At 41.4% G+C, this 14,640-nt stretch overlaps 1 protein-coding gene across 4 annotated transcripts in view; it reads left to right on the forward strand.

Moving 5' to 3' along the window:
- The first annotated feature begins 1,097 nt into the window (after positions 1–1,097).
- The window catches only part of DSE (dermatan sulfate epimerase), a 34,719-nt gene continuing 21,176 nt past the window's right edge, over positions 1,098–14,640 (forward strand). The window contains exons 1-3 of one of the 4 annotated variants that reach the window (XM_041478169.1): positions 1,098–1,114; positions 1,697–1,766; positions 13,637–14,105. In XM_041478169.1, the coding sequence (XP_041334103.1) occupies positions 13,690–14,105 (416 nt within the window). In that variant the 5' untranslated portion in view covers positions 1,098–1,114; positions 1,697–1,766; positions 13,637–13,689. Of the gene's footprint in view, positions 1,115–1,165; positions 1,279–1,468; positions 1,767–13,636; positions 14,106–14,640 lie in introns of those variants that run through there. The other 3 variants (XM_041478168.1, XM_041478165.1, XM_041478170.1) reach the window with 3 other exon arrangements.

The following is a 14,640-nucleotide window of genomic DNA, read 5'->3' on the forward strand; positions in this document are numbered from 1 at the left end:
GAGATTGTCAATAGATATTGCTGAGAAATACAATAGGAATGGAAGGGTGAAGGGAAATGTACAGTTTCTGGTTTTGTCTAGCTTCCACAAGTTTATTAGTCCTGATAGAACAGCAGGAAATCACACTTTAAACCACAATGAATCTGTTTAAAACTATCCTCAGAAAATACAGATTTTGCATTTTAGAACAGGAAACTGAGCACTTATGAGCCTGCTGACTGATTCAGTAACATCAGTACACACATTACTAAAATGAGGAATACCCTTTGTGAGACATAAGCTTCAGGTAACTGGAGACTATCCTGATCTATCACATGTAAATATTTTTATTTTCATTACATAGTCGATAAAATATGCTCAGCTTTCAAAACCCAACAAGCATTCAGAATTCTTCACGTCGAACTTTGTCTTGGCTACAGTGACTGAGAAGGAAAAAGGAATGTTCCAAAGGATCATTTATTTTATCGTCTTTCATATTACTTTCTGAAATATCTTCAATTGTGTGGCTACGAAAAATGTCGGGATGGTTGACCTGAACAGTCACGGCATTTCACTTTTATTTTTTTTCCTCTTTTACATGAGAAACGTTTATATAAGCAGCCACACCATACTTGAAAGAGCAGATTGACAAATCGGCTTTTTGTTTCTTTGCTGGCTTGAGGGGACTTTTGGGTGGGAGGTCTTATTCCTGTCATGCGGTATGGTGACAGCACCAGGGATGGACAATGAATATGAGAATGGGACACCCGGGATGCTGTCACCTCCCCAGCCACCCTGCCCGCTCCGTGGTACCGCTGCCGTACTCCCGAGCTCCAGGGAATCCTCTGCCAGCACTCTGGTGTTGGAACCAAAACATTCCCTGCGGAGAAAAGAGTCCTCCCGCTAAAAGAGAGAATTAGGGCATTTCCGTGAAGTTCGAGGCGGGGAGGAACGGGCGGGGGAGGAAAGCCGTGTGCGCCAGGGATAAACAAACACGGAGGGCACCCACGGAGCGAGCGGAGCGCCCGGGCCGGGCCGGGCCGGGGGAGCTGCGGGGCGGGTTCCAGGGCCCCGGGCCGCCATGGCGTGAGGGGCCGGCGGAGCGGCGGCGGGAGGAGGAGGAGGACAGGGAGAGGTACGGAAGGAGGGCGGGGAAGCGGGAGGTGGAGCGGGAGGGGGGAGTCACTTTCTTCCTGCGTTGAAAAACGCACCCCTCACCCCCCTCCCCGCTCCGTCCCCCGGGGCTGCGGAGGAGAAACTTTCTGGCAGGCGGTCGGCGCCGGGCAGGGGCCGCGGGCGGTGAGTGCCCGTGCGGAGCGGGCAGCGCTCCCGCGCCTCCATCCCGGCGCTCCGCCGCGGCTCCCGGGGCGCAGCGGGGCGGGGCGGGGGCGCTGCTGGCCGGCGGGCTCGGGAAGGGACGGTCAGTGCGAGCGCTGCCTCCGGCACACGGTCCCCAGGCCGTGCGGCGCCCGGGGCAGCGGGGAGCGGCTCCAGGTGCCGGCGGGGCCGGGCAGCGGGAGCGGGACCGGGGCGTCCCGCGGGGAGGCGGGGAGCAGCCCCGGGCACGCACGGGCTTTTCCCGGCTGGCCCCGGCGGAACGGAGCTGCTGTCGGGGCCCCGCGAGTCCGAGGGAGGTGGGGGCGTGCGGGGGACGTGGCGCTTGCTGTGCGAAGCTTCACCTGCGGGCGCCGTGGGTAACAGCTCTGCTCCTCCGCAGCGCCGGGACCGCGGGAGCCTCCGAGCCTTTTGCTACCGAGTTCAGCCTCCCAAACATGCCTGTGTGAAAGGTAAGCAGTAGCATCCTTGTCTTGCACCTAGGCAAGCTGAGAGACAACTTGCCCGATGCAACTTGCCCGATGCAACTTCCTGCCACTTCTTTTTTTTTTTTTTAATTGGGAAATTTTTGAGTGACCTGGGACCAAAACTGTCAACTCGGGAAGCTCCGTCTTCTCAGCCCCAGGCAGCGAATTGCAATTCCTATAGCTAGTATTGCATGAAAGCAGTGCATCATCACTTGGTGTGTCTCGTGCCAGCTCTTAAAATTCAGTTTGGTGTGAATGAAAGTAACCACCCTCTCTGTTCTTCTGTTGCTCGCTCTTGAAGCAATATAAAGCTGTGACATTTTCCTGTGTCTTCAAGTTGGAGTGGCTTGGGTTTCATGGCAACATGAAAAGTAGTCACAACTGTGAATAAAATTCAAGAAATATTGCTCAACCCTTGAGATTTTTTGGTCACACTAAGAAGATCAACTGCAATTTAAATTACACTAAAATTTTAATGTAGTCTAAACAAAGACAAAGAAAATCTCAGCCTAAATATTGCCACATTATGTTTATCATGCCAACTATTATTATAACTCACTGCAGTATTTAAAAAAAAGGAACAATTCAGCTGAAGGGCAGCAGTGGGAGTCAATAATTCAGATGCTGTTTATTATTCTGAAAGACTCTAGCTGGGTGCCCTTGGGCAAGTCACTCCACCTCTCCATGGCTCTGTTTTCTTCCTCATAAAACAGATAAATGTGCTTGCTTGCTTCACAGGGGTGTTGAGAAGTTTAATTAATTAATTAGTTTCATAACTACTTGTAGATCCTTGGGTACATCGTTCTGCAGAAGTGCTAAGTATTATTTCAACTAAGAGTTCCCTTACTGTGTCTCATCACTTATATGTGTTTTTTTAAGTGACCTGAATAAGTTAGTTTTTAGGGGAAGTCAACAAAGTAGTAGTTTTGGATTGGGATTGTCTTGACTCTGTAAACTTTACTGAGACGTGAAACTGAAATATACTAACCACAATGTATTTTAATGGGGCAGAGCTACTGGCCTTTAAAAAAAAAAAAAAAAAAGAAGTCATTTTCTTGTTGTTCAAAGTAAGAGCTTGCCTTTGTTGCTTTGTTTGAAGTATTGTGATTTTTTGCATGATTTTGAATTGCCATGAGAAACACCTGAGTGCTCTTAAGATAATAGGAGAGAAAGATGTGAGAATAGTTTTTAAACACATCTGTATTGTCTACTGTGGACACTGACCTCAGAAGACACTTGGTGCTGATTTTCCACTACACACTGATATATAGTCTTCTTTACAACCTGTTCTTAGGTTATAGTGAATGTTGCAAGAAAGAAATGCATAAATTGAACTATTGATTACCTGTGGTAAAAGTTGATAGATGTTGGTTGCCTAGGCAAAGTCAGTTTTTATTGCAGTGTATGTTAGTTATTGTAACCAGATATTGAGTAAATATCTGTACTACAATGGTGAGGAAAATGCATTTTATTACCTGGCCAAATGTTAGATGTGATTTTCATAGGTTGCATACAGTTATAAGAAAAAATGAGTAGCTGAAAGCAGGTTTTAGTGACATCTTGGGTTTGGTACTTTTTAAAGGCTCATGAGGTCTCTATGTACCATTTCTTTTCCTCAAGGACAATGACAGTACATAAGCTTTTTTTAAAACTGAATTAAAATAAAACCTAGATCAGAGGTGGTAAAAAGTGGTTCATATCACCAGGCAGCTGTTGGGTTGTGAATGAACATAGAAAGTTTATATCTTAGTAGAGAAATTATCACATCCATCAGTACCCAGCAGTCTAAGCAGTGAAAACTAGGGTTAAATGAGGAGGTAAATGTCCATAAAACTGAAGTGTCCCTTCTCTCAGAAGTGATTGCATTTAACTAAAATTCAGTTACATTCTTAGTTTGTGTATGGAAACTTGCACATCTGGCACCCACAGCATACTGTAGCAATGAGCAGAAATAAAGCTAGTTACTATTGCTATTGTTCTTGGATATTTTGCAAGAAATAAAGCCCTTTGGGGGGGGGGGGTGCTGAAGAAATTAAAAAATAAAGGAAAAAAAGTCTTTCTGTAACCATTGTTTTCTTGCTTAGACTTGGTAATCCAAGTGTGTGGTGAGTGAAAGAGGTTATGACTTAGCAAATTGTATTTAGTTGGTAAATATGGCATCTCAGCAGCAAGTTTGTCCTGGCTGTTCTCACCTCCTTTGCTGTCTCCATTCAGCTGAGGTAGATCAAAGAGTGTAGTTACAGCACTGTGTTCTCCTGAAGCTGTTAAACCATACGGTTTAACATGGTGCCAGTTCACGTTCAAGACTATAGCCACATACTTAATATAAATAGTTTAGTAATAAATAGTTTAGTATAAATAATTCTGCACTTGACTCCCTTTGAGCCAATTTTCTGTTTATATGGGTAAACTTTGTACTGATGTCTCTTAGCCCAGCTAGGATAGGGTGAGGTGCAACAGTGCTGCATTATTAAACCCCCAAACCCTTGTGCACTGCACTTTGAGCAGATTCTACTATGTGCTCAGGATGAGAACTGGGCAGAGAAGCCTGCTAGGAAAAGGGAAATTTAGCAAATGCCACCAGAGATCTCTCCCATGAATGCTTTGTCAGTAAAAGTTTAGAAGAAGTGAAGTGCTGGTAACGGGGAGCTGACCAAAGGGGTCAGGTCATTTTGGGAATCACACAAAGGACAGAGCACTGGAAATGTTTTCTCACATCAGGTGCTGGCATGACACTTTCATCCATTCTTGGGACATGGTCAAGTGTGGAAACACAGGTACAATATGATTATTATGTCCACAGTCTTGAAATTATAACCAAACCTTTGTTTGGTCTTTCTTTCTATTTTTCCCCTTGCTTAGACTCAGAGTATGCAGGAGGAATCAGCAGTAGCATTGCTCAGAGTGGGCAAAGGATTGTAGGTGATTTGACTTTGGTAGGTGTTGTATCTCAGTACAAGAGAAAAGTAATTTTAACGTACAAGCTCTTTTACCATGGTTGTCCTGGTTTATGCTTTTATTTTGTGGAGGTTTTTTATCAGAAGTATTAAAAATGCTGAACATTTTATATAAACCTGGTATGCCTTCTTCAGCCTTCTAATCAAGTGGCTGCTAGAGTTATTAAAGTATTTTGAGAAGTTGTTCACAAGCATTTTTGTGGATATTGTGTTCCTTTTAATCATATCCTTGCAATCATGGTTCATCACACTTTTTACCAAAATGATCTGTCCAGTTTCAGTTCTGCTATGAGAGCCATGCCTGCTCAACTTACAGTCAGAAATGAGATCATAAGATTCCAAATTTCAAAATTAACCCATAATTTAATGGTTGTGTTGACACCTGCTCACAGATTGCTCATGCACACTGTGAGTAGCTACATTTTGTAGGAATCGTGTAGCAGTTTAACTCCATCTGCAGTTGAGATTTCTGTCCTTGAAAATGTAATGACAACGTTTTTCAAGGCTTTTGTTAAGGGTATTCTGGGCAGCACTGGAAGGACAGTAATAGCCCTGAAGGAACTACAGGGCAATACATTTTATTGTCTGTCCCAGTTTGTACCCTGAAAAAAGCAGTAGCATCTGGGTATGTGTGTATTATTCAAATTTCTCCATATGTTACATCTATGCAGAGAGAGAGAAGAGCTCTCTCTGTGGAGGAACCCTAGATAATGAGATAACAGCAGAGGTAACAGCAGAATTGTATCAATAATAATGAACAACACACTCATCTGTAGAGAGATGCAGCTGCCAGGTAGGGTGGTACAATTCAGGTCTATGACCAGAGTCACATTTATCCTGTAACAAATGAACCATGGTTCTTCTGTGTGAGTACACATTTGGGGTCTGCATACTCACACTCCAAGGTTATCTGTAGATAATATAAAAGCAAGTGTTGGTTTAAATTGGTTAGATTACAAACTCCTTAGGTTCAGAAACTGACTAGCATCAGCATCTTTGGACTTTGCTGGTGCTCCTCTATGCTGCCACAATAATTTAACATATATGATTGCCATGGTTTTATCCCAGCTGGCAACTCAGCCCCATACAGCCACTTGTTCCTTCCCTTCAGTGGGATGAGGAAGACGATTGGAAGAATTAAAGTGAGAACACTCGTGGATTGAGATGCAGTCTGTTTAATAGATAAAAGCCACACAAAACAGAGAATTCATTCACCCCTTCCCATGGTTGGGCAGGTGTTCAGACATCACCAAGAAAGCACATCCCCAGCTCTGTCGCATGGAATAGCTACTTGGGAAGACAAATGCCACAACTGAATGCATCTCTCTTTCTTCTTCTTTGCCAGTATTGTATGCTAAACATGACATCATAAATTATGGAATATCCCTCTTGTCAGCTGGGATCAGCTGTCCTGACTGTCCCCTCCCGACTCCTTGTGCATGCTCAGCCCCCTTGCTCTTGGGGTGGGGGGAGAGTCATTTATTTTGACTCTATAAATGTTGCTCAGCAGTAACTAAAACATCCCTAAATTATCAACACTGTTTCCAGCACAAATCCAAAACACAGTCCTGTACCAGCTACTATGAAGAAAATTAACTCTACCCTGGCCAAAACCATCACAAGGAAAATAATAATAAAATATTAATATAGTTTTTTGTGCAACACTGAGTCATAAACAGGATATGGAAGCATAGTTAAAATGAGTTTTGATCCCATAGCAACTGAAAGATATGATGCATGTTAGAATTCCTGTCTATTAATATGAAGTTCTGTGGAAATGCTTTACAAATAAAAGATATTTAATATCTTCAGCTACCCAAGTTTGTAGATATCGATACAGAGAGTGAGAACTGTTTTTGTAACACTCCAGCAGAATCACGTAATTTGTTTACAACATCTTGAAGACAATCAAATGAAGGACAATTAAAACAATAAGCAGGGAATATTAAAACTGTTAATTATACAGGTCAAGAACAACAAATAAGGGGACTTAAAACATTTACAAGTATTTGGAAGAGTAAAGGTCAAGGCCAGCAAATTGGAAAGAGGATAAAAGTCAAAGTCTGAAATTAAAACACTTACTTTGGTATCAGAAGTTTCTGGTGTTGTAATCAGCCTCCTCAGAAGTGAGGGAAGATGGATGGCATGCAATTCCCTGGGGCGGGTTAGGCACAAGGAGGAATTCTGGCAGCAGTAAATTGCCTTTCCCCTTTTGCATGTAGGATTATTTTTTCCTGTCCTTTATTTTTGCCTCCTGGGCCTTGCCATTGCCATGTGAAGTTTTTCCAGTTCCTCCTGCGCTCCATGACTGTACCACTGGATCCACACAGAAGCTCCAGCCTGCCCCAGGCATTCTGTTCCCTTGCTCTCTTCTTGTGGCGGGTGGCTGTGCCTTAGGGCTGTGGGCTGCTCTCAGAGGAAACCCTAAACATCATTCCTGGTACCTGACCCCAAAGGGTTCGCAGCATCACTGACCCCGAGTGGGCCTCTTTGCAAGGGCCAGGAAGACGAGTTACTTCTCAGTCGTTGCCAAAGGAATATTTTTTTCACCACCCCAGTTGTGCAGGAGCCTGTGTTCTGTGTTTCTGCAGTGCCTGTTACTGTCATAGTCCTAAACCCCAGAGGCGCCCTACATGCTGTAATAGTGTAACACGTGGATGAGTGGTTTGCTCAGCTTCTGGGACATTAATGGAGCAAAGGTATGGAGTATATCCTCTAGGCCTAGATGAAAATTCTCAGACTGCCTTCCTGTAGTGTTAACATCTGTGAAAGCACTTCTAAAGTAAAAAACAAAACCTAATTTTAATTATTGAAATGGTCTTTTGAAATCATGTCAGCACAGGTTACAGTGCTGGTGTTCTAGAAGGAATCTTTCTCTGGTAGCTTATTATAGTTTTAAACCTTCAGTGGTAAAAGTGATTGGGTTTTCATTCACTGAATGTGGATGCCTTAACAGGCATGTCTGTACTGGTTGGGAATGATCATCTGCAGGATTCTAGATGTCAAAATTACTTCTTTACTCATTCTACAGAGTGAGATATGGAATAAAGGATCCTAGTAAGGGCTAGGAATAGACTACTATTATTTTTGGTTACAGCAACCAAAAAATTACTGAGAAAGTATTTTTTACAGGAAGATAAATTGTAAAATAGAAGGAAATTGTAAATTCCCAGATTATGGTTTGGACATGCAGAATATTTAAATCATGTTTTCACTTGAAGCAGAGAGAAGATTATGCATTCAGTGTGTCTGTGTATGCCCTGTTAATTTATATATACAGTGATAAAATAGACAAGTAATTTTTTAACTGGAAGAAATTAACAGATGAAACTTCCATCACAGATGTCTTACAGATCCTACTGGGAACTTATAAAAATATTTTGCAGTTGCTGTCTTACCTGTAACATGGTGGAGAATGTATGCAACCCTCCATTCTCCTGGAATTATGGTGTGACACAGCTGTGTACTGCTCTACACAGAGCCATTTAATTTTGTGTTAGATCAAAGGACAGACACAAGTTTAAATCTTGACTGCTGACAAGATGGCATTTACTGATAATCCCTATAGGAACTGGCTGTTTCTGGTTGCCATTGGGATTTTCATAGCGCAGCTGTTAGTCAGACATAAAAGCTGATACAAACTTCTTTCAAGGTATTTCCAATCATTTCAGAACAAGTGCAGTACTAACACCTGGGTACCTGAGCTGTACTTTATTTATGGCAGATGTAATTCTGAATTATATTTGGGATTTCAGTCTTTAAGTTTTGAAATACCTTTGAAATGATATAATTGTAGCATGTTTTTCATAGTGAAAAAACCAGAGGAAGAAATGAAGTAATGTCCCCTGGTGGTTAAGGTTGTAATAGGTGTTTTTCAAGTTTTAAGCAGTGATTTTTACACCTTTCCAGTATTTTATTGGAGAGCCGTATAGTCACTGGTTTTAGATTACCAGTCAAAAGATGGGTGAAGGACTCCTGACTGCTCCTGTCTCTTGTGACATGGGTTTCCCACCCTGGTGTCCTGCTCCATGGCTTTGAAAGGGTCTCAAGAGTACTGCTTGTTGATGTAGAAGCCATTCAGCATGGGACTTCAGTCAATAGATTGATTGTGATTATTACAGCACAAAGATAAGTTTATAGTTTTATTGGTTCTGCCCCATCATGCACCTAATTATGCTGTATTGGATATGGTTCTCTTCAACCAAATGACATATATGTATGGGAATTAGTCTCCATTGACCCTTTCACCTCTCTGTTTTCATGGACTTAACCTGCATTTTTTTGTACTAGAATGTCATTGGATTCAGTTAGAAGACTAAATTGCTCTCCCATTCTTAAATATGTTTGCAAAATATTTAGATTGGTGGTGAAACTGACTTAGTTGAAAAAAAACAGCTCTTCAGTTGATGTAACTGGCATGATTTTAGAATGGTACCAAAAATTCCAACTGATCTGTTCCATGTTATAGATTCTGCTCCTCTCATCAGCAACAAAGTTAATTGCAATGTGTGTGAAAAGATATTTCAGATATCTGGACAAAGTGCAAAAAAAAAAGAAATCCTATTGAAGTTTGGTTTTCTCTGCTGTGATCTAACCTACAGCTTTTTGTGTTACATTCTGGCAGTTGCCAGCATTGGGATAAAGATTTGCACTTCCCTCTCCATTTAATGGAACAACATTCCACACACATCTCATTCCAATGTTATCTATTAGTTTCACAGTTTTGGTAGCACAGCATCTGTTTCTGGTGGTTGACCATTTCTTGTTGAAATACCTATGACTTTCTTACCTGTTTTAGCACTGGATTCTAAAATTGCTTATTTTAGTTTTAATACCAGTTCTTGTGATGCAATTTGTGACAAAACTGTAGTGACACTGTTGTTCAAAATGAAACTGCACGTTATAATATTACAAGCATTCAAAAAAATTGAGTAAAAAAAAGTTCATTTTCACTGTCAATAATTTATGAAGTGCAAAGATATTATGAAATTTAAGTCCATGCTGACTCAGAGGTCATTTTCTAAGGTAAAAGTTTGCGCACTGAACCTGAAGGTTTGATTTTCGTCAGTATGATGGAACAGATTTTCCTTTAAGTATTTGAATGCATTTCTTAGGCAAACATTTGTTTCTCAGGTATCTCAGGTAACAATAATGAGAACTGTAGCCTTTGTGGAAAATAGTAGCTTCCCAAAAGAAGACAAAGTCTGATGTGTTCATGTCCCAGTCCTGGGCTCTGGGAAGATCTTTTATTCAGAAACCTGAATAATCTGCGGTGTTGTAGTGCCTCTGTTTTGTGGAAGTTTTAGTCACCTGAAATCCCACCTTTTTTGTTCCTGACTGTAAATGTCGACAAGGTGCCCATGTCAGAGATGGGTCATGGCTAGCATGGGAGATGCCAGCAGGGACACCTGCAACTTCTGCTTTTTAAGAAGTGTTACAAGTTTGGTCCCAGGTAAAAGCAGTTACAAATCAGAGTGGCTCTTCAGAATTGATACTACAAAAAAACACCTGTTCTTTACCTGTTTTTAATTTTTAATCACCCACATGAAGATCAGATTGCTTCAAGGACAGCTGTGCAAGCTGGTGATCCTAACAGTGCCATCATTCCCTCTCCCTCCTCCTCTGCCCCTCTCTCACTCCTCTGCTCTCACTGATGAAGCAAAGCCTCTGTCTCTTTTCTTTTAAATAGTTTATTTGGTAAAGTTATCTGTATAAACTAATGTTTAATTTAGTTAGTGGTTTCAGTTTTACAATACTTTTATTTTTCCGCAGCTGAACATCTACCAGTTGATGCAGATGGGGAGAACTAAAATTGTTAAGATTTCATCTGTGTTGGATGTTTTTTACTGTTTGTTTCTGCTGGCAGTGGAGTGGAAATCAAGCAAAATGCTCTTTCAATCTAGAACTAAATGACAACATTTTCAAAGCACACTGTATAATAGCATTTTCTTCTGTGGGCAAGCATCCTTCATTCTCCTTTTAATTTTTAATACTTAATCAGATCATTGTTTCCTAACTGAATAAAACCTCCTCGTTTTCAGAAAAGGTTGAGTTGCTTGGTAAAGTTTTTCTTGGAAGATGTGACTGGTAATGATGCAGTGTAACATGAGAGTAAGAAATTCCTTTAGCTTTAAAAAATGGTATTGTGAGTGCACATTAAATGATCAGAAGGCCCAGACTCCGATTCTTTCAAGCCCTGTATATCAGGCAAACTTGTAACAAGTTCACTCACAACTGGTAAACTGGAGCTTATGTGGACATTGCCTGCACAGATCCAGCTTCACCTAAGCTATGCTGATAATCAAGGCTCAGAGGTTTGCATGGAAAGGAAGGTGCACTCCCTTCCAGCTGCCTCCTGCCATCCTGCAGTCACACCAGGCTGAGCCCTGCAAGGTCACGGGACAGGGCTCACTGTCCTTAGTGAGTCGTGGCTGCTGAGAGTTGCTGTCCTCATATCATAGTAAGGGTGCCAGGATAATTTAACCAAGAATAAATGATTTTGTACTCCTGCTTTTGCCACTACCTGTTGACTTTCTTCCAGATCGTGACACTGAATACATATACAGTAGGTTGGTTTTCCAGTTATTCTGTTGTTAGCCTATACAATGTGGCACAATGTGGCACAAAAAAAGGTTTTGCTTTCTCAGTGAAATGTGCACATGAATAAAGGGTGAAAATGTGGGAGGTTATTGGATACTTAAGAGTACAGACTATGACTTTTTGGCAACACTGGATGTGTTTGATGATGGTGTAATGCTGGGAAACGTGTGTTCAGATTTGCAAAGGAGTTCTGGGAAACTTTACTGTATATTCCCTAATGGTTGGTCACAAATAATTTAGGGAACACTTAAAACCATCCCAAAATTTGTATATGTTCTTAATTGTCACTAATGTGCAGAACACTTACAGAAATCAAACCAAAGGAAAGAATGCATGAAGTCCTTACTGCTAGCTGGGATTTTTTTCTGCTTGTGTGAATCAGGAACTTTTTTCAATAAATGCAGAAAAAGCTACAGGCATTTTTGGGTTTTTTTGAGGTATTTTTTAGGTTCTTTCCTCTGCCCACAGTTCAAAAGGATCACAGAGGCTTTAAAAAAAAAAAACTGTATGTAGTGGGTTTTTTTACTATTATGACAAAGCAGTTTTTTCATCAATTAAAAAAATTACATCATGTTTCAACCACAATGTATTGCTTTTGCTGATTTTTACCTCCTTCCTCTCAAAATATACTATTGTGTAGTTTCCTTCAGCATAGAGAAGAATACAAGTAGATTTTAGTAGGTCTGGATAAACTGTGGTGGATGTGTCTTTTTGTATGTGTGTATGTGGTGAGAGACTATGTAGATATAGTAAAAGTGTTACCAAATAAACCAGCTTGTGATAAAGTGTCCTGTAACAACTGGTTTACATCCAAAACAGTGCAAAATGTACTTGCAAAATGCATTAAAATACTATGATAATGTCATCTTCCCTTATACTTTGTTTAAGCAATTATGCTGCTCGCAGTAATAGATAAATTTAAGCAGTTACAGGGTACAATATTATTTGTAGGTACAAATTCACAAGAAATTTTGTATTTCTTGGCTAAAGATATTTGCTCACAAATTAATTTTAGGATGTGGGCACAAAAATCTAGAGGGTCTGGGCACCCACTAGTCATGAAGGGTCCTTGTCTCTCAAAGTTTTCTCATATTAATGACTTTGTTGAAACAGGATGTGGGTCTCTAAATAAGGTTTTAGCAGCCTCAGTTCCTATTAGAAAATTTTGGCTATGGAATAGGGACCTGTGGGGAGAAGTAAAAGGTTGCTTTGTACTTTAACTTCCTACAAGTTTTATGACTGAATCCTATGAAACTGGTTTTCCATGGGAGAAAAAAAAGTATCTGTTTTTAGGTTTTCTTTCCTTCTATTTCTCCTTTTAATAATTGAAAACTACTGTTCATTATTTACATAAAACTGTCTCACTTGAGCCTGCTTTCCATAACCTTTTCCCTCATAAGAATTCCAGGAATTTGCTGGCTTTCCTCAGGGGGATCTTGGCCATGTTTTATCTGTGACTTTAGGCCAGATAGTTGGTAATTTCTACAAAGTACCTTACTATGTTTAAATTGCATTTGCCTGTGCATAGATTTCCCATTTAAGCACATTTCAAGAGGTAATGTATATAGAAGAATATGCATTTTAATACAATGTTCAGCCTTCTTGGTAACTGGCAGTAAATCTCCACATGTAAAATGGAAAGCCCCTTGGAAAAAAATACTAATAATGCAAACCCTTAAATGCCTGGAAGGCAAAGTATTTCAGCTGTTTTTCTAAGACTCTTTCACTTACTGCTTCCCTTTTTGACTCCTGACTTGCTCTTTTTTTTTCTTTTTTTAAAATGAGGACGTGTCAGAACTGGAGGCCTTGAGCCCTGTATAAAGTGACCCCGGCGCAAACCTCCAGCATTCCTCATCTTTCCCTCTCTCCAGCTGCTAACATCAGCCAAGGCAGCACGCAGGCTTGGCTGCCGCCAGCTTCCTGGCTCTCCCCCTTCCTCCTCCCTTCCCGCCCTCCTCCCTTTGCCAGTGCAGTCAGCGCTGCTTCATGTTAGGCACCGTTGCAGTCATTTGAAATCTCGAGTACAAGAGCTGTTGTTGTGTCCCTTCCGCTGGTATCAGCTATTAGAGGGCAAGGTGTGGGAAGGAAGGGGCTTTCTTCAAAGTGTACAGCTGTTTCTCTTGGGTGAATTGCTCAGTAAATGTTTCGTCTGAAGTATTCAAATAGAAATGACTTGAAAGTCACCTGGAGAATACATGGGGTTGTTTAGATAGAATCATATTTCCCAGAGAGGCTCCTGAAGGAGAGAGTCTCACAGATTCATTTTCTAACTCATTCTTTCACGTCCATCTACCACAGGACATTTCAAAGATGGTTTGGCTGCCACTGAGACCTGGAGATCTGATGCCACAATGAGGACTCACACACGGGGAGCCCCAAGTGTGTTTTTCATACACGCGGTTTGCTTTGCCTTTGCCTGCGGCGCCAGGGAGGACCTACACACGATGGTTCCTTTTGTCAATGCCAACTATGACAGCTACCCCATGCTCTACTTCTCCAAGGGGGACGTGGAGACTCTGCGGCTCCAGGCCAGCACCACGCACCAGCACATCGCGGCTCGTCTGATTGAAGCAGTGCAAACCATGCTGTCGAATCCCCTGGAGTACCTTCCTCCCTGGGACCCAAAGGAGTTCAGCGCTCGCTGGAATGAAATTTATGGCAACAACCTCGGGGCCCTGGCAATGTTCTGTGTGCTCTTCCCTGAAAACATGGAGGCCATCAATATGGCCAAGGATTACATGGAGAGGATGGCGGCTCAGCCTAGTTGGTAGATTTTTGTCTTTTTTTTTTTTTTAAGTTGTTCTTACTGTATAAACTGCTTACAGGTGGAGGAGTGAGTGGATAAGTGATATAAGTGGATAAGCTTAAATTTTGTGAGTTGTACTAATATTCATTTTAACAGTGACTAACTTGCTGAATGCATTTACCCTCATCTGGACCAGCAGTGACACACAGCTTTTCACCTTCGCTGGACTTACCTTCTTGAAAGTTGACGCTGAAAGGAGCATGATCCTTTGTGCACCACCCTGTTTGCTATAAAAAAAAAAAAAAAAAAAAAGTAATCTAAATAATTCTAAATCAGAAGGAAGAGTTTCACATCTGTTTTGTGGCAAGAAGTACTAAAAGTGTTACTTTTAATTTTCTTTTTTCTTCCAGATTCATACATATCTTTTGGGTAACTAATTCTTCCTTAGGAAGAATTTAGAAAAGGGGGATCTATGAAAAAGGTATTACTAGGTATAGGTAAAACTGAACTCCTGGGCTTCTGCAGTCTGCTCTAACATCTGTCTGAGCTTTAGCTC

The sequence above is a fragment of the Pyrgilauda ruficollis genome, unplaced genomic scaffold, assembly GCF_017590135.1.
Source record: "Pyrgilauda ruficollis isolate IOZ18807 unplaced genomic scaffold, ASM1759013v1 scaffold43, whole genome shotgun sequence".
Lineage (NCBI taxonomy): Eukaryota > Metazoa > Chordata > Aves > Passeriformes > Passeridae > Pyrgilauda > Pyrgilauda ruficollis.